Source organism: Amblyraja radiata, chromosome 16 (genome assembly GCF_010909765.2).
Source record: "Amblyraja radiata isolate CabotCenter1 chromosome 16, sAmbRad1.1.pri, whole genome shotgun sequence".
Lineage (NCBI taxonomy): Eukaryota > Metazoa > Chordata > Chondrichthyes > Rajiformes > Rajidae > Amblyraja > Amblyraja radiata.
The window spans coordinates 11276472-11292585 of NC_045971.1; the positions used below are offsets into that span (position 1 = coordinate 11276472).

Genomic DNA, 16114 nt, shown 5'->3' on the forward strand with positions numbered 1-16114 from the left:
ATCCCATTTTCACTTCCTACACACTGGGAGCAAGTTACTGAGGCCAATTAACCTACAAACCCACACATCTTTGGGATGTGGGAGGAAACTGGAGCACATCAAGGAAACCCGTGCGGGTATCTGGTGGCACATAATCCATGGCCCTCCATTCCCTGCATATCCATAAGTCTCTTAAACGCCACTATCATAACTGTACCCACCACCACCCTCGGCAGCGCGTTCCAGGTCCCCACCGACTTCTGTGTAAAAAAAGTTGCCCTGCACATCTCCTTTAAACTTTGCCCCTCTCACCTTAAAGGGATCTTATAGTGCACTAAACATATTCATGTTATTCCCTTTATCATGTATCTGTACACTGCAGGTGGCTCGATTGTAACCATGTATTATCCTTCACTGACTGGTTAGCATGCAACATGTTAGTTTTGGGGTTAGTGGTTAGAAGGGAGAGGTAGATCAGCCATGATTGAATGGTAGAGTAGACTTAATGGGCCGAATGGCCTAATTCTGCTCCCATCACTTGTGACTATGAACAAAAGCTTTTCACTGTATCTCAATACACGTGACAATAATAAACATGAACCTAAATTTGATGCGATTATATCTATTCACCTATTCACGTAATCACAAAGCCATTGTAGATGGTGATGATTGATCGACCTATCATAATTCACCAACCCAGAGAACCCCTCACATATATCAGCATCCAACTATTAGCTACAGCTCTCACTTCCAACCCTTTAGCTGGGTCTCTTGTCCATACATTGATTGGTCTCCATTTTCTATGGGTCCGTGGTTAGTACTCTCACCCCAGAGTCAAGATTCCCCATTTCAAGACTCAACGCAAGGAATTGAGCACAAAATCCCAGGCTGACAATATGGTGCATTGCAGATGCAAGGAACTGCAGAGAATAGTTTATTAAGAAAACACACAAAGTGCTGCAATAACTCAGCTTGTCTGGCAGCATCACTGGATGACGCGGATAGGTGACATTTAGGGTCAGGAGCCTTCTTCAGTGCAATACCCGGAGGACTGCTTGACTGTCAGACATGCGGGACTTTTTGGACAAGTAATGAAACTGAGGAGCTGCTTGGTCCTTCAGGTGACTTTAAATGATCATGTGGGCACTACTTCAAACAAGTTATTTCCAGTATCCAGGTCAATATTTATTCTTCACCAACACGACAAACTTATTCACCAAGGCGACAAATGAGTAATTCTCCTTTTGCTGCCAATGACAGCTTACCATATGCAAATTTGCTGTTGCAGTTCCTATACTATTACAGTGAATACACTACATAAAATAAAACGTAATCAGCTATAGCGCCATTTAATAAGATATGGAATGTCCCCCCAAATTATAGGTTCTTTAATCTTTCCGAGTGTGAACCCGATTAATTAAATCTCAGGAATTCAAAAGAAATGTGGTGGAGATTTGTCACATGTTGAAGTACAAGGATTTATCTTAAAATATTTAATAAATTCTGGAAGTTAAACGTTCAGCTCAATTGTGTAAAATCTACATGTCTAATGGTAGAAAACTGAACCTGTCACATGGATCACAGTGAATAAGCAGCGTTAATGAGTTCTCTTCTCATAGCCTCCAATATTCTCTGTCCCTTCACTCTCCCCACACAACCTCTGCTTCTTCTTCTTCTTGCGTATGGCGTGCACAGCCTAAAGTTGTAAGCCAACTTGTTCTATTTGATCTAACTTGATTGTGCATGCCAGGTTGATTGCATTCGTCGAAACAGGGCGGACCACGTGAAGGTTGCAATCTCCCACCCCACAACCTCTGCTACTCCGCATGCTCTCTGTTGTTTACACAGTTCAAGAGAAATCAAGATACCACTACAGGGGTAAAGCTGTTGACCAATTTCCAAACATTAACCACTATTTTTTGATTCATTGTTTTACTTCATTTTATCTCCTCTTATTTCTTAATCCTAGCTGTGACCATTCTGAGCCTCGGGCCCCAAGAACAAATCTGAAAAAAACATCAATTTGACAGTCGACAGATAAAGAAGAAAGAAATGCATGCAATTCCCTTGGGTCTATTCAGCTTCCTCTTGCATGAAAACTCATTGTTGTCCTAATAGTCCCTCCCAGCAAAGCTGTAATTCATACAGTGGCTCGTATGGGCCTCTGCTTTTGATGTCAATAATTATGCACATGTTGGTGTTATGTAGATGTTAATGTTTTAATATCTATTATTTATATGTACACAATGTACACAATGTATATCAATGTGCATGAGAGTGAGTGATGGTGTGTGCATGTGTGCCATGTATGTGCATGCATGTGTGTTGTCAGAATGCATGCGCATGCAACATCAGTGTGTGTGTGTGTGTTTGGTGACAAAGTGTACACATGCATATGATGCTTGAGGGAGTGAATGTATGTGTGTGTATCAGAGAGCATGCATGTGCATGGTAGCAGTGGGTGGTGTCAGAAATAGCCCATGTAACCATAATGCCAGCTTGCATGCACACATGTACATTCATGTGTGTGAGATTGGATGGTTGTGCACTCACGTGTGAACCTGCACACATGTACTACATCTGCGGAATGTACTACATCAACACATGTACTACATCTACTACATCTCCGGAAGTGGCGGCGCTGTTGAACGGCTGCGGCTCGCCTGCAGTCAGTCTGTTTTTACTTTTTTGTGTTGTTTTTTTTGTCCTGTTTAGTTAAATTTTTGGTTATTAGGTTGTATTATGTGTGTGGGGGGGGGGGGTTGGGGGGGGGGGGGCTGAAACAGGGATTTCTGTCTCTCCCTTCGGGGGAATGCGACTTTTTCTTGTCGTACCCCCCGTCTCTGCCTCCGTCTGCGCTGATGCCTAATGGCGGAGCTGGCGGCCTCCAACCTGCGACCGACCTCGAGGCTCCGGAGGTAGAGCCAACCAGGACTCACCAACGCGAGGCTGGCCGTCTTCGAGCTGTGGCGGCGTTCGGGCAGCGGCACGACTCAGCGCTCCAGTGAGGGCGGCCCGGCGCGGGGCTGGGACGGTGCTGGCTGAGACGCTCCGGTGGCAGCGGCACAACTCGGCGCTCCGGTGAGGGCGGCCCGGCGCTGAGACGCTCCGGTGGCAGCGGTACAACTCGGCGCTCCGGTGAGATCGGCCCGGCGCTGAGACGCACCGGTGGCAGCGGCACGACTCGAGGCTCGGACGGCACTCCCGTGAAGGCGGCCTGGCTCGGGGCTGAGGCGGTGCTCCGGTAGCTGAGGCGGCGTTCTGGTGGCGACGACCTGAATCTGGGGCTCGGCCGCGGGCCAGTGGACGACATCGTCGGGAGCTCGCAGGTCACAGGCTGGTGCCTGTTTTCCGGAGCTCCCGCGGCAACAGCTGCGTCCGCTGGACTGGAGGGCGGCAGCTTCGACCACCCCGGGCCGCGGAGCTTGAACCGGCCCGTTCGCGGAGCTCGGTGAGCTGCGGGACTGACTTACCATCGCCCGGTGGGGTATCGCCTCAGCGCCGAGGGAGAAGAGGAGGGAAGAGACAGTAACCCTAAGATTTTTGCCTCCATCACAGTGAGGAGGTGCCTGGTGAATTCACTGTGGTGGATGTTAATTTGTGTTTATTGTGTGTTTTGTTGTTTATTATTACATGTATGGCTGCAGGCAATGACATTTCGTTCAGACCGAAAGGTCTGAATGACAAATAAAGGATCTAAGTCTAAGACTAAGTCTAAGTGCAGCAGCATGCACATGTGCCTGCATGCACGTGTGAGCACATGCACAAATTTGCTAAGTCTGCAGCAGAACTTGGTCTCCAATGGCCTTAGACATGCTTGATATTGGACCAAGTCACTTCTATAACAAATTAAAATGTTAAGAAAGGGGAAAAAAAACTAAAAATGACAAAAAAAAGTGTTAGAAAATAAAATGTGTATAAATAGTTCATTGTTCGTGAAATATATTTTGACTTTCAGAACTCTCTGACATGCATTACTGTGTGTGTAAACCATTATCACTGAGGATGCAAATGCTAGTGATTTGGAACACATGGAGTAATCATCATCAAATTCAACTGAGAATGAACTGATGGAAGTGTAACATAATTACTGCTCGCCCAAGCAATTTAAAAATTAATCTCTTGGTGTAACCAGCTACACTGTGATGCAGGCTGTGAGCACAACAACCGTCTGTGTTAATGATCTACGGCATGAGGCTGCTTATTAACAAGTGGCTGATCCCCATGAATAGTGGGTGGAGGTGTGCTCGCAACCTGAAACATGCCATCAGACCACATTCATTTCTAAACATCACAGGCAATTTTGGAGAGCCTTAGCTATGAATTTAATGAGTGTGTCCTCGTCAGCTTTGTGAACCCTCTATAGTTTTAAAATATATATTTTTTATTATTCTGAGTATTGTTAGGGCATGGAGTGTCCAACAAGTGCATAAATATTTCCATTAGTCTATTCTGCATTAAGGGAAAACAGCAAAAGAGATTTGAGCCCATCGTTCCTCCATGAGAGATGTGTCTTCTGAACGAGGTAGCCTCCTTCAACGCTGCATCTTACAGTCAGTCCATTATTGTTGAACAGTATGACAGGTAACTGTAGGACAAAAACCAGAGGACAAATACTTCCTCATGGACAGGCAAAGATTTACCAGTTATATCGTCTTCAGCATCCCCAAAACATCACTTAGCAGCCTTTAGGGGAACAGCATATGCAGTAGCCTGGCATTTGTTTGATCACCTTCATGTTGTCAAACAACTTGGAATATGCCTTCAAGGGGTAGGAGTGGTATTAGGTGAGGCTCAATGGACATGAGGTAAAGAGTGCTGACAGTAACATGGTAACTTTGATGTTGCTACTTACTAAGGCAAATAACATTGGCACAGATCTCAGCCATGCATCTTTTATTGAAGACAGTCAACTGTCAACTAACATGCTACAATATGTTACAATACATCAAAGGGGGCTCCAAAGTTCAAAGGGGGCGCTGTCCTGTGCACAGCTGCCCTGCCAGCAGTTGTCTGTCTTTTCACCGTTTTATTTTTATTTTTAGTTAGTTAAAGTGTTTTGTTTGGAGGTCTAGACTTTTTTGTGTGGGGGGTGGGGAGGGGGAAACTGCCTTTCAGGGTCCCTACCTGGCCGGAGAGGCAGCTTTTCTCCGGGCTGCAGCTTCGACCCGTCCTCGCGGCCTACCAGCGGGCCTGGAGCGGCGTTTCCTGTCGCGGACCGCCCAGAACCTCGGCTTCGGCGGCAGCACAGCGCTGGAGCGCTATCGTGGAGCGGGCGATGCCTTGCCTGGGTCGCCGCGCTGGAGCTCCGGTGAGCTGAGACCGCCGGGTAAAACATCGCGGAGCTGCGGGACTGTGAAGCGGCCAGCTGCGCCGAACTTGGAGCCTGGGATCTCGCGACGAGATCGCCAGTTGTGGAGCTCCAACCGGCGCGGCCTTGTCGGCTTCGGAAGCCGCGGCCTCCAGTGCGGAGCGGCCGTTCCAGGGTTCCCATGCCGCTGTGAAGACTCTCCCGACGCCGGAGCACCACCACCCGGCGAGAACGGCCAGGAACATCAGGCCTCCGTAGAGGCAACTGTGGAGGCCTCAATAGGCCCGACTATGGGTGAACTGGGGTTGGGGACTGGACTTTGTGCCTTCCCTCATGGTGGGAGCCATTGTGGGGGGATGTTCTTTGTGTTTAAGACTCTCATTGGTGTTATGTCTGTATTCTTTCTTTATGTGCTGCAAAATAGCAAAAAGCATTTCACTTCATTACACCTCAGTGTATGTGAATGTGACCAATAAAATACCTTTGATACCTTTGAAAGGCCATGCTACATGGCTCGTACCGCTCTTAAACACCCACATCATGTGGCATGTGTAAGGAACGGGCAGGAGGAGGAATACAGGAACTTGACCAGTGCCTTTTGTGCCTGGAGTGAAGAGAACTGTCTCACCCTGAACACAACTAAGACTAAAGAGATGGTGGTTAACTTTGGCAGGTCCAAGCTCCCCCTTCAGCCGGTCAACGCTGCAGGGGCTGACATTGAGGTGGTGCAGACATATAAATACCTTGGAGTGCACCTTGACAACAAACTGGACTGGTCTGTCAACTCTGACTCCCTCTACAAAAAAGGCCAGAGCAGATTCTTTTTCCTCAGAAAGCTCAAATCCTTCAATGTGTGTAATGAGATGCTGCACATGTTTTACAACACTGTGGTTGCAAGCGTTATTTTCTACACTGTTGTCTGCTGGGGCAACAGCATTAGTGCAAAAAACAATAAGAAGCTGGTCAAACTGGTTAAACGAGCTAGCTCAGTGCTGGAGGGGAGAGTAGACTATGGGATGGAGGTGCTTGAGAGGCGTATGAGGCACAAGGTGCAGGTCATCCTGAAAAACTCCGGGCATCCCCTCCATGTAATTCTGGAGAGTCAAAAGAGCACTCGGAACAACCGGCTCCTCTCCCTGCCCTGTAGAACGGAGCAGTTCAGGAGATCCTACACCCCTGCAGCCATTAGATTTTATAATCCGGACCGCTAGGCTGTAGGGGGATGCATTTTGCAATTTTTTAATTTTTAACTGTTAATTATTGGTCTTTTTAAGTATTTATTGCTCTCAGGTAGTGTCCACATTGTATTCTATGTATTTTCTGTCTGTGTTCGTTTTGAATCTGTGGGTTTGTTGGTTGGGGGCTTCTGGACATCTGAATTTCCCCGAGGGGATCAATAAAGTATTTATTATTATTATTATTATTATTATTATTACATCATGATAAGAGAAGTAGTTTTAAACTTTGCTTTGAATTAAACAATGAATTAGTTACAGATAAAGAAATTCCCACAAAGCAGCCATTACAGTAATAGGTTAATGCAAGTCTCACTTCCCCAACTCGTATTGGGAAAGAGGAAATATGCAGGAAGGAAGTGCAGATGCTGGTTTAAAACAAAGATAGACACAAAAGGCTGGAGTAACTGGAGGATCCATTCCTACTCTGCAGGGATGCTGCCTGTCCCGCTGAGTTACTCCAGCTTTTTGTGTCTATCTTGGGATGGAAGAACCTGAAGAATCATATTATCATCTAAAATCATTATATATATTGTAATTTATAGAATGTTTCTCATGATCGCAAACTCGAGAATGTAAATTAATTTCAATCCCCAGACTACAAGATCAATGGATGACAGCTTCATTGAGGATTACATTTCATAATTTAAGATTTTTTTGCACTCATTCAGAGACCTAGAATGTTCTCTTGACAATATTCAATGTAGTTGAACTCCTTTATCACACAAGGGACACTTTTCCATTTCTTGAAGGGTCTTCTTTCTTCTCCCACCTCAACTACAAAATTTGTGATCTTCAAACCGGGAATGGGCGCACTCTTGAAGATGATCTGCATTCCCCAGGCCTGTGTGGGGAAGTGCATGAGAAGATGAATTAAACACCATTCAAAACAAATTCCTGCCGATGGCATTAGATAACACTGTCAGTGCTCATACGTTGAAACATAGAAACATAGAAAATAGGTGCAGGAACAGAGGGATCTAGGAATAACTGTGCACAGTTCCCTGAAGGTGGAATCTCATGTAGATAGGGTGGTAAAAAAAGCTTTTGGTGTGCTGGCCTTTATAAATCAGAGCATTGAGTATAGAAGTTGGGATGTAATGTTAAAATTGCACAAGGCATTGGTGAGGCCAATTCTGGAATATGGTGTACAATTCTGGTCGCCAAATTATAGGAAAGATGTCAACAAAATAGAGTTGACATACAGAGGAGATTTACTAGAATGTTGCCTGGGTTTCAGCACCTAAGTTACAGAGAAAGGTTGAACAAGATAGGTCTTTATTCTTTGGAGCGCAGAAGGTTAATGGGGGGACGATAGAGGTCTTTAAAATTATGAGAGGGATAGACAGAGTTGACGTAGATAAGCTTTTTCCATTGAGAGTAGGGACGATTCAAACAAGAGGACATGATTTGAGAATTAAGGGACAAAAGTTTAGGGGCAACATGAGGGGGAACTTCTTTACTCAAGAGAGTGGTAGCTGTGTGGAATGAGCTTCCAGTGGAAGTGGTGAAGGCAGGTTCGTTTTTATCATTTAAAAATAAATTGGATAGGTATATGGATGGGAAAGGAATGGAGGGTTATGGTCTGAGTGCAGGTAGATGGGACTGGGTGAGAGAAAGTGTTCGGCACGGACTGTTTCCGTGCTGTAATTGTTATATGGTTATATGGTTAATTAGTAAATCAAACCTGGATTCCCTTTAAATTTCAAGGAAGATGTTAGCTCACAATGTTAACACAGAGTCTACCTTCCATTTGATTTGGAGATGGAACCACTCACAGAGTGAATTAAACCTGGTGTTATGTAATGCCATCAGGTTCACTTATCAGATGGCCATTGCTTCTGATGGGCATCTCATCAAGATACAAAGTGGGATTTAGAACAGAGGGAAGTTGTATAATTGCAATGGTAGGCGTGCCATAACACTCAGTTGTACTAATCAACACAGAATAACATGGCCCCATTTTCTAATTCCAGGTTATCCAGGTTGATTTACGTTGCACAACACAAATATTACTTAATATATTGTGGTTCTATTCTATTTCTGCAAACTAAATACTTGTGATAAAGTTACGCAGAAACTTCAGTTACAGGTTGCATGTCCCACTCATTCTATTTGCAAACACATTTTTGACATTGCTGATATCCAAGATGAATTTGGGCAAAGTGCTTGTGTGCTTGTTTCCCACGTTATAAGTGGTTTCTGGCTGGGCTACATGGATTTAACATACCTGACCGCACTTGCGACACGCCACTGTGCCACCAGGTTCCCAGTCTTCAAATTTTCTTGGCAGGTTTATCTTACCGGATACTTTGTAGTAAAGTCTGGAGAAATAAAAATGGGAGCCAAAAGTGAGTAAAGCATTTGTTTTTTTAACTAATGTCACAGAGTATGGCCCATCCTAATGTTAATGTTCCGTGTTTCAGCCTTTGTTCATTTTTAAAGCTATTTCCAAAATCTCGAAGCCCCAAACCAAAAACTAGATGCTATAAATGTGCAATGAAAAATTCTGGATCAATCATAATAAGCCTGGCAACATTTATGGGGCAAGAAACGGAGTTAATGATGTTTAATCAGAACTGCATTAACTCTCTCTATCTTCTTTTTTTTTTATTTTTTTTTTTTTTTTTTTTAAATATAAATTTATTCAATTATTAAAAAATAATATTACACTGCAATAAAACAAGCCAGAACCCACCACCATAATACAATACAAACATGTAATAAACTACTATACACCTATGATACAATCCTTATTGAGGATACATTCAACACCCTGCGGAGCCCAGCGGTCCCGGAACTCCCTCAGGGTGTCCGCAGACAGGGCGTATTCCCTTTCTAATCCCACCCGGGCACGGACGTAACCCCGGAAAAGGGGCAGGCAGCTGGCTCGGGTACTCTCTCTATCTTCTTGGAAGTTGGGTGATGAGTATTGCCAGCATTCACTATCTTTTTTATATATAAAGAAATCTTGGACTTCGAGCACAGGGTTTAGCACACAGCATGTGGAGTTAGCAGACAAATAGCAGAATAGATAACAATTTGACCACAAAACAGAAGTAATAATAATAATAATAATGGATGGGATTTATATAGCGCCTTTCTAATACTCAAGGCGCTTTACATCGCATTATTCATTCACTCCTCAGTCACACTCGGTGGTGGTAAGCTACTTCTGTAGCCACAGCTGCCCTGGGGCAGACTGACGGAAGCGTGGCTGCCAATCTGCGCCTACGGCCCCTCCGACCACAACCAATCACTCACACACATTCACACACAGGCAAAGGTGGTAAGAAGTAAGAGAGTAAGAATTAATATTAGTTATTCGGACTGGAGAAAACGTGGAAAACATTGTTCCATTAGTATTATTGCCCCCACACAAGTGTTGCTCACCATTTATAATTTGGATTTGGTAGCTGATCCGTTTAATTTCGAATTTCAAAATAAGCACTGCATGGAGAATACTGTGCAGGGTTATGGGGATTATGGGTTTGCCATATGAAGAGCAGGCCTGGTCAGTTGGGAAAGCCTCTATTTTAGTTTAGTTTAGAGATACAGCGTGGAAACAGGCCATTCGGTTCACTGAGTCTGTGCCGACCAGCGATCCCCGCACACCAACAGTATCCTACACACACTAGGGCCAATTTACAATTATACCAAGCGAATTAACTTATAAGGTAGACAAAAATGCTGGAGAAACTCAGCGGGTGAGGCAGCATCTATGGAGCGAAGGAAATAGGCAACTGGTCGAAACCCTTCTTCAGACAATTAACTTACAAACTGTACGTTTTTGGAGTGCGGGAGGAAACCAGAGCACCCCAGGAAAACACACAGGACACGGGGATAACGTACAACGTACAAACTCAGTATAGACGAGCACCCATAGTCAGGATTGAACCTGGGTCTCTGGCACTGTAAGGCAGCAACTCTACCACTGCGCCATGACCACCATTCTTAGCACTTACTTGAAGTCTGGATTCACATTAACATGGTGCATGCCCTCGATGACCCGGAGGTCACTGGCGTGGAACACAGCCTCATTGCAGTTCCGACAGTAAAACCTCAGATTTTCCGGACGGTTTGCCCTCTTCTTGGTCATTTGCATCTGATCCTTCACCTTCCGCGCGATTATGTCTTCTAATTGCAGCTCCCGAATCTAAAGCAGAGAAATCCTTTGGGTCAACGCGGCTTCTTGTCTTCGACTAAAACGGCTTGACAAGCCTTTCACCAGAGTTTGCAAAGACCAGCATCAGCGAGCATGGCGATGCAGAATTGTGGCATATTTGGTATGTGTTTAAAAATGGCTTTTAGTTTAACATTACTGTTACCTCAAGGAGACTATGTCAGGTGGTTAACCATTTTCACATTGTCTATCCTAAAAGCAGTCCCCCGTGGGATCAAGGATAACTTCATTCCACTGTTGTGGGATACAAGGTAACGGATGAAAATATTCCAAGCACCATTCAGGTATGTTACTACTGAGAATGTGGATGGTGGTCCTGAGATTACAGGTCTAGATCTTCATACTGTGGAATGCTAGCTGCCTGTGCTTGGTTTCTTTTAGCCTGGGTTACCGTTGTACAACAGCTCCCCCATGGATATGACAGAGCAAGGTGTTGACCCAGAGGCAAGGGAGACCAAGGGTCTGGAGACCAGGCTCTGCTGCATGGCATTAACGCTCACAATGGTTGCCGCACAAAAAGGTAGATAGCAACTGGCAAACAGGGTCACACTTCCAGTCCCACTGGCTAAACTCCTTTCATGTACATATACTGTACACACACGCATTTACACTGCCAGTTACACATTTCCAAATACACATACACACTTATACTGCTTAATACACACTCTGAAACACATACACACATTCACACAGACAGGAGTGGAGGTACACGAGCCCTCACTCACTGCCTCCCTCCTTCTTGCTCTGCTCACCCACCCTCTCAGCTACCCATTGATTTCCATTCCCTAATTCTGACCTTATACCATGTCGGGTTCCTGGCCCCTGGTCCACATTCCAACCCCCAACTAGAGCTACATATACAGCCAGTGTTCCTGATCCCAGCTCCTGCCGCACACATTCCTGACTCCAGTTTCATATGGAGCCCATGTTCCCAAAAATATCTGAGCCATTAACATTTTTTAATTGCTTTTCATTTCCATTGCAGTCTTCAAAGACTCTGGAAAATCAATGACCTCAGTCCACCACTCACCAGATTCATTCAATCTCTGGTTGCGGTGGGGAGATTACAACCTTCGCGCGGCCCACCCTGTTTCGACTAATGCAATCAACCTGACGTACACAAACAAGATCAAATAGAACAAGTTGACCAACAACTTTAGGCTGTGCACACCATACGCAAGAAGAAGAAGAAGAATCGCTGGTTAGGGCTAACCACTCTGCGATACTATAAACTCATAGAAATATGACTGGATTTTGAGGTAGTGTAGAGAATAGATTTACCCACAAGAGTCTAAAGCTGCTTTATGAAAACCCCCCAATTGATGTTGCATATCCGGAAGAACACAAAGCTTATGTGGAATAATTACCTTAATTCGATAGTCACGTGGAGGCATTTTTTGTACTTCCTCTATTGCACGTTCCATAAGACCCTCACGGAATTCGTTTACAAATTCCCGTTGCATCTCTTTCCCTCCTTGTTCAGCGACAACTGAATAAACGCTGTTTTCTGCTCTGGCTCGCCCTCTGGCCTTGGGGATGGAGATAAAAACCAGACAATCATACAGCAGGAAGGCACAGAGACTTGTTAAAAGAATATCACATAATGGACATAAAATCTCAATGTATTATCGGTGTATGTGTAGGAAGGAACTGCAGATGCTGGTTTAAACTGAATATAGACACAAAAAGCTGGACTAACTCAGCATAACAGGCAGCATCTCTGGAGAGAAGGAATGGGTGACGTTTCGAGTTTATAATAAGTTGTATTGTGAATATAGGTAATCAATTTACCTGCATCATTGCAATCTCATTGGTGATGAGTCCATAGCGGATGACCACGTTGCATTTTTTAATGTCGAGCCCTTCTTCTGCTACACTGGTAGCAATGAGGAGGTTGATATCACCACATCGGAAACTCTGAATTACATTCAGTTGCTCTACCTGAAACATCATAATCACACAATGAATGTTCTGTGCACTGTTTAACATGAAAGGGATCTTAACAGCCTGCTCCTGTTTCTTAAATGCCATCATATTAAGGTCATAACCAAGTCACAGGTGATGGGAATAATACAATACAATACAATACAATACAATAATATGGAAGAGTGCCCATATTATGGGTGAGTTGGGCCAAATTGGGCCAAATGCTGTGCAATTCTATAATTCAATATCAATATATTAGAAATCAAATACATTTCACTATGCTGCTGAAACCTGTTGGCTCGGCACACATCCCAGCAATAGGACATAGAACATAGAACAGTGCAACACAGGAACAGGCCCTTCGGCCCTCAACGTCTATGCAAACATGATGCCAAATTAAACTATCTTCTCCCTGTACGTGGTCCATTTCCTGCATCAATAAAACAAAACATTCTACGGTTAGACATCAGTCGTCCTTTCCTGTGACACTCTTTTATTGTAATGTGTAGGAAGGAACTGCAGATGCTGGTTTACACCGAAGATAGACACAAAATGCTGGAGTCTCTCAGCAGGACAGGCAACATCTATGGAGGAACGGATGACGTTTCGGGTTGAGACCCATCTTCAGACTGAAGGGTCTCGACCCGAAACATTCCTTTCCCTCCAGAAATGCTGCCTGTCCTGCTGAGTTACTCCAACAGTTTGTGTCTCTCTTCCATTGTAAGTTTCTCTTATACATTTATAAGGGAAATTGAAAATAGGTAAGTAGCATGATCAGTTATGTGACTTTTCTAGCCAAACATCCGAACTAAACTAAACTAAAAAAGAGACAATGTTAGTATAGAGGTTGGGATGTAATGTTAAAATTGTACAAGGCATTGGTGAGGCCAATTCTGGAGTATGGTGTACAATTTTGGTCGCCTAATTATAGGAAGGATGTCAACAAAATAGAGAGAGTACAGAGGAGATTTACTAGAATGTTGCCTGGGTTTCAGCAACTAAGTTACAGAGAAAGGTTGAACAAGTTAGGGCTTTATTCTTTGGAGCGCAGAAGGTTAAGGGGGGACTTGATAGAGGTTTTTAAAATGATGAGAGGGATAGACAGAGTTGACGTGGATAAGCTTTTCCCACTGAGAGTAGGGAAGATTCAAACAAGGGGACATGACTTGAGAATTAAGGGACTGAAGTTTAGGGGTAACATGAGGGGGAACTTCTTTACTCAGAGAGTGGTAGCTGTGTGGAATGAGCTTCCAGTGAAGGTGGTGGAGGCAGGTTCGTTTTTATCATTTAAAAATAAATTGGATAGTTATATGGATGGGAAAGGAATGGAGGGTTATGGTCTGAGCGCAGGTATATGGGACTAGGGGAGATTATGTGTTCGGCACGGACTAGAGGGGTCGAGATGGCCTGTTTCCGTGCTGTAATTGTTATATGGTTATATGGTTATATGGTTATATGGTTAGCACCAACATCAAATATTTATCTTTCTCCATGACACTCTGAAGAGTTGGCCCTGCAGATGAGCTTGTTATACAACAAATTAGTTGCTTTGTGGGGTTAATTTTTTTGCTTCATAGATTGTTGCAGATTTTAAAATGACTTTGATCTGCTCTTTGTACAGACAACAGGAAGTTGCTTTCATTACAACAGCTGCACTTCATGATTATTAAAAAAACCAGCATCCTGTTTACACGTTATGTTATTTTTCTTCTAATGTATTCAGGAACCATTACTTTCTCGTGACCACCATTGGTGTTGACCAGGGAGATCTAGGGGGATAATACTTGCCTGTTCTACAAAGGTCTGGGGGGACAGAATACTTCCTGTATTCTGCCACGTTAGTATATCACCAGTAATAATTGAATCATTAATATTATGGATTACCACTCTCTGCACACCCCATTGCTTGTCCAGACTTAGCATGAGGAGCAGATTGAATCAGCTGCATTGACTAAATGGGATTTTCCAGCTCACCTGAGTCATGTGTTTGGTCTGGCTACTGGCTCCAGCCCCGGTTAAACATTTTGCTCTGATGTCAGCTTTCTTCAACTCCTCACAGTTCTTAATCCAGCCGTACAAGGCATGTGCGCTCTGCCGCGTTTTTGTGAAGATAATTCCTTGGGAGTTTGGGACCACAAACCGATCATGGAGTATGTTCGCCAATGTGTCCAGCTTTGGGTTCTCATACTCTTTTTTGAGTGCAATTAAGAGTAACTCGTCTTGATTTTCTGGTGGGTGGAACAGACAGTTTGTGGATGAAATGAACATTAAGGCCAACTAAATGGATTGCACAAAGTTATCAATATGCTGGAAATTTTATGTTAACAATGATGCTCTGTAGTAAAGTGTTTTTCCCGTTTCTTCTCTAAACATATGAGCATTCCTAAGTTATTCCACCAACGCAGTAATTATTCTTCAATTTGCAAGCTTGACAATAGGTGTAGTGAAGTTTTTTTGACAGTCTGAAGATTATAGCTGAATATGACTCTAGTCACCAGATGAACATATGGTTCCAGCAGAACGCTTGGATAGCAACGATGAGCAGAAGCTTGGCTTCTTCTTCCTCCACCCTTTACCGGTTATGTGAGAATTCCCGAATCAAAACGTTCATTTATCCAGGACAATTGCCCCCACTATCCCTTGGATATCTAAGCCCTAATGTTTCTCATGGGCACCGCTGTGAGTTCAAAATTCTGGTCTATCAAATTATTACAGAACTTTTAGTTTTTAGAGATACAGCGCAGAAACAGGCCCTTCGTCCCACCGAGTCTGCATGGACCAGCGATCCCCGCACATTAACACTACCCTACACACACTAGGGGCAATTTACACGTATACCAAGCTAATTAACCTACAAACCTGTACGTCTTTGAAGTGTGGGAGAAAACCGAAGATCTCAGTGAAAACCCACACGGTCACGTGGAGAACATACAAACCCCGTACAGACAGCGCCCGGGAGCCGTTACAGAGGGAGGAGCGACCTCCGTGTGGTGAGTTAAAAACCCATCGCGGGGCTTGTCTCAACAGAGGCCCGGGAGCCGTGACAGAGGGAGGAGCGACCTTTGTGTGGTGAGTTAAAAACCCATCGCGGGGCTTGTCTCAACAGAGGCCCGGGAGCCGTGACAGAGGGAGGAGCGACCTTCGTGTGGTGAGTTAAAAACCCATCGCGGGGCTTGTCTCAACAGAGGCCCGGGAGCCGTTACAGAGGGAGGAGCGACCTCCGTGTGGTGAGTTAAAAAACCCATCGCGGGGCTTGTCTCAACAGAGGCCCAGGAGCCGTTACAGAGGGAGGAGCGACCAAAATCTGCAACGTTCCATTCGCAGATCTCACTTCCAGAGAAGGAGTCTGGTGGAAGCCTCTGATTGGTCAAACGGACTAGAGGAAGCAGCTGATTGGCTTGTATCCCGGGTAAGGCTTTATTGTATTCGGTTAAGGGGGAGAATGAGGGCCAGGGCAGTTTACTGTTCTGGATGTCAGAT

The 16114-nt window shown here is 44.5% G+C and overlaps 1 protein-coding gene across 1 annotated transcript in view; it reads right to left on the reverse strand.

Moving 5' to 3' along the window:
- Positions 1-6731: 6731 nt before the first annotated feature.
- dhx58 (DExH-box helicase 58) overlaps positions 6732-16114 on the reverse strand; it is a 33683-nt gene continuing 24300 nt past the window's right edge. Inside the window, exons 8-13 of the mRNA XM_033035081.1 lie at positions 14609-14862; positions 12500-12649; positions 12076-12237; positions 10491-10681; positions 8756-8849; positions 6732-7369 (exon numbers count right to left, since the gene is read on the reverse strand). Coding sequence (XP_032890972.1) covers positions 7193-7369; positions 8756-8849; positions 10491-10681; positions 12076-12237; positions 12500-12649; positions 14609-14862 — 1028 coding nt within the window. The 3' untranslated portion in view covers positions 6732-7192. The remainder of the gene's footprint in view (positions 7370-8755; positions 8850-10490; positions 10682-12075; positions 12238-12499; positions 12650-14608; positions 14863-16114) is intronic.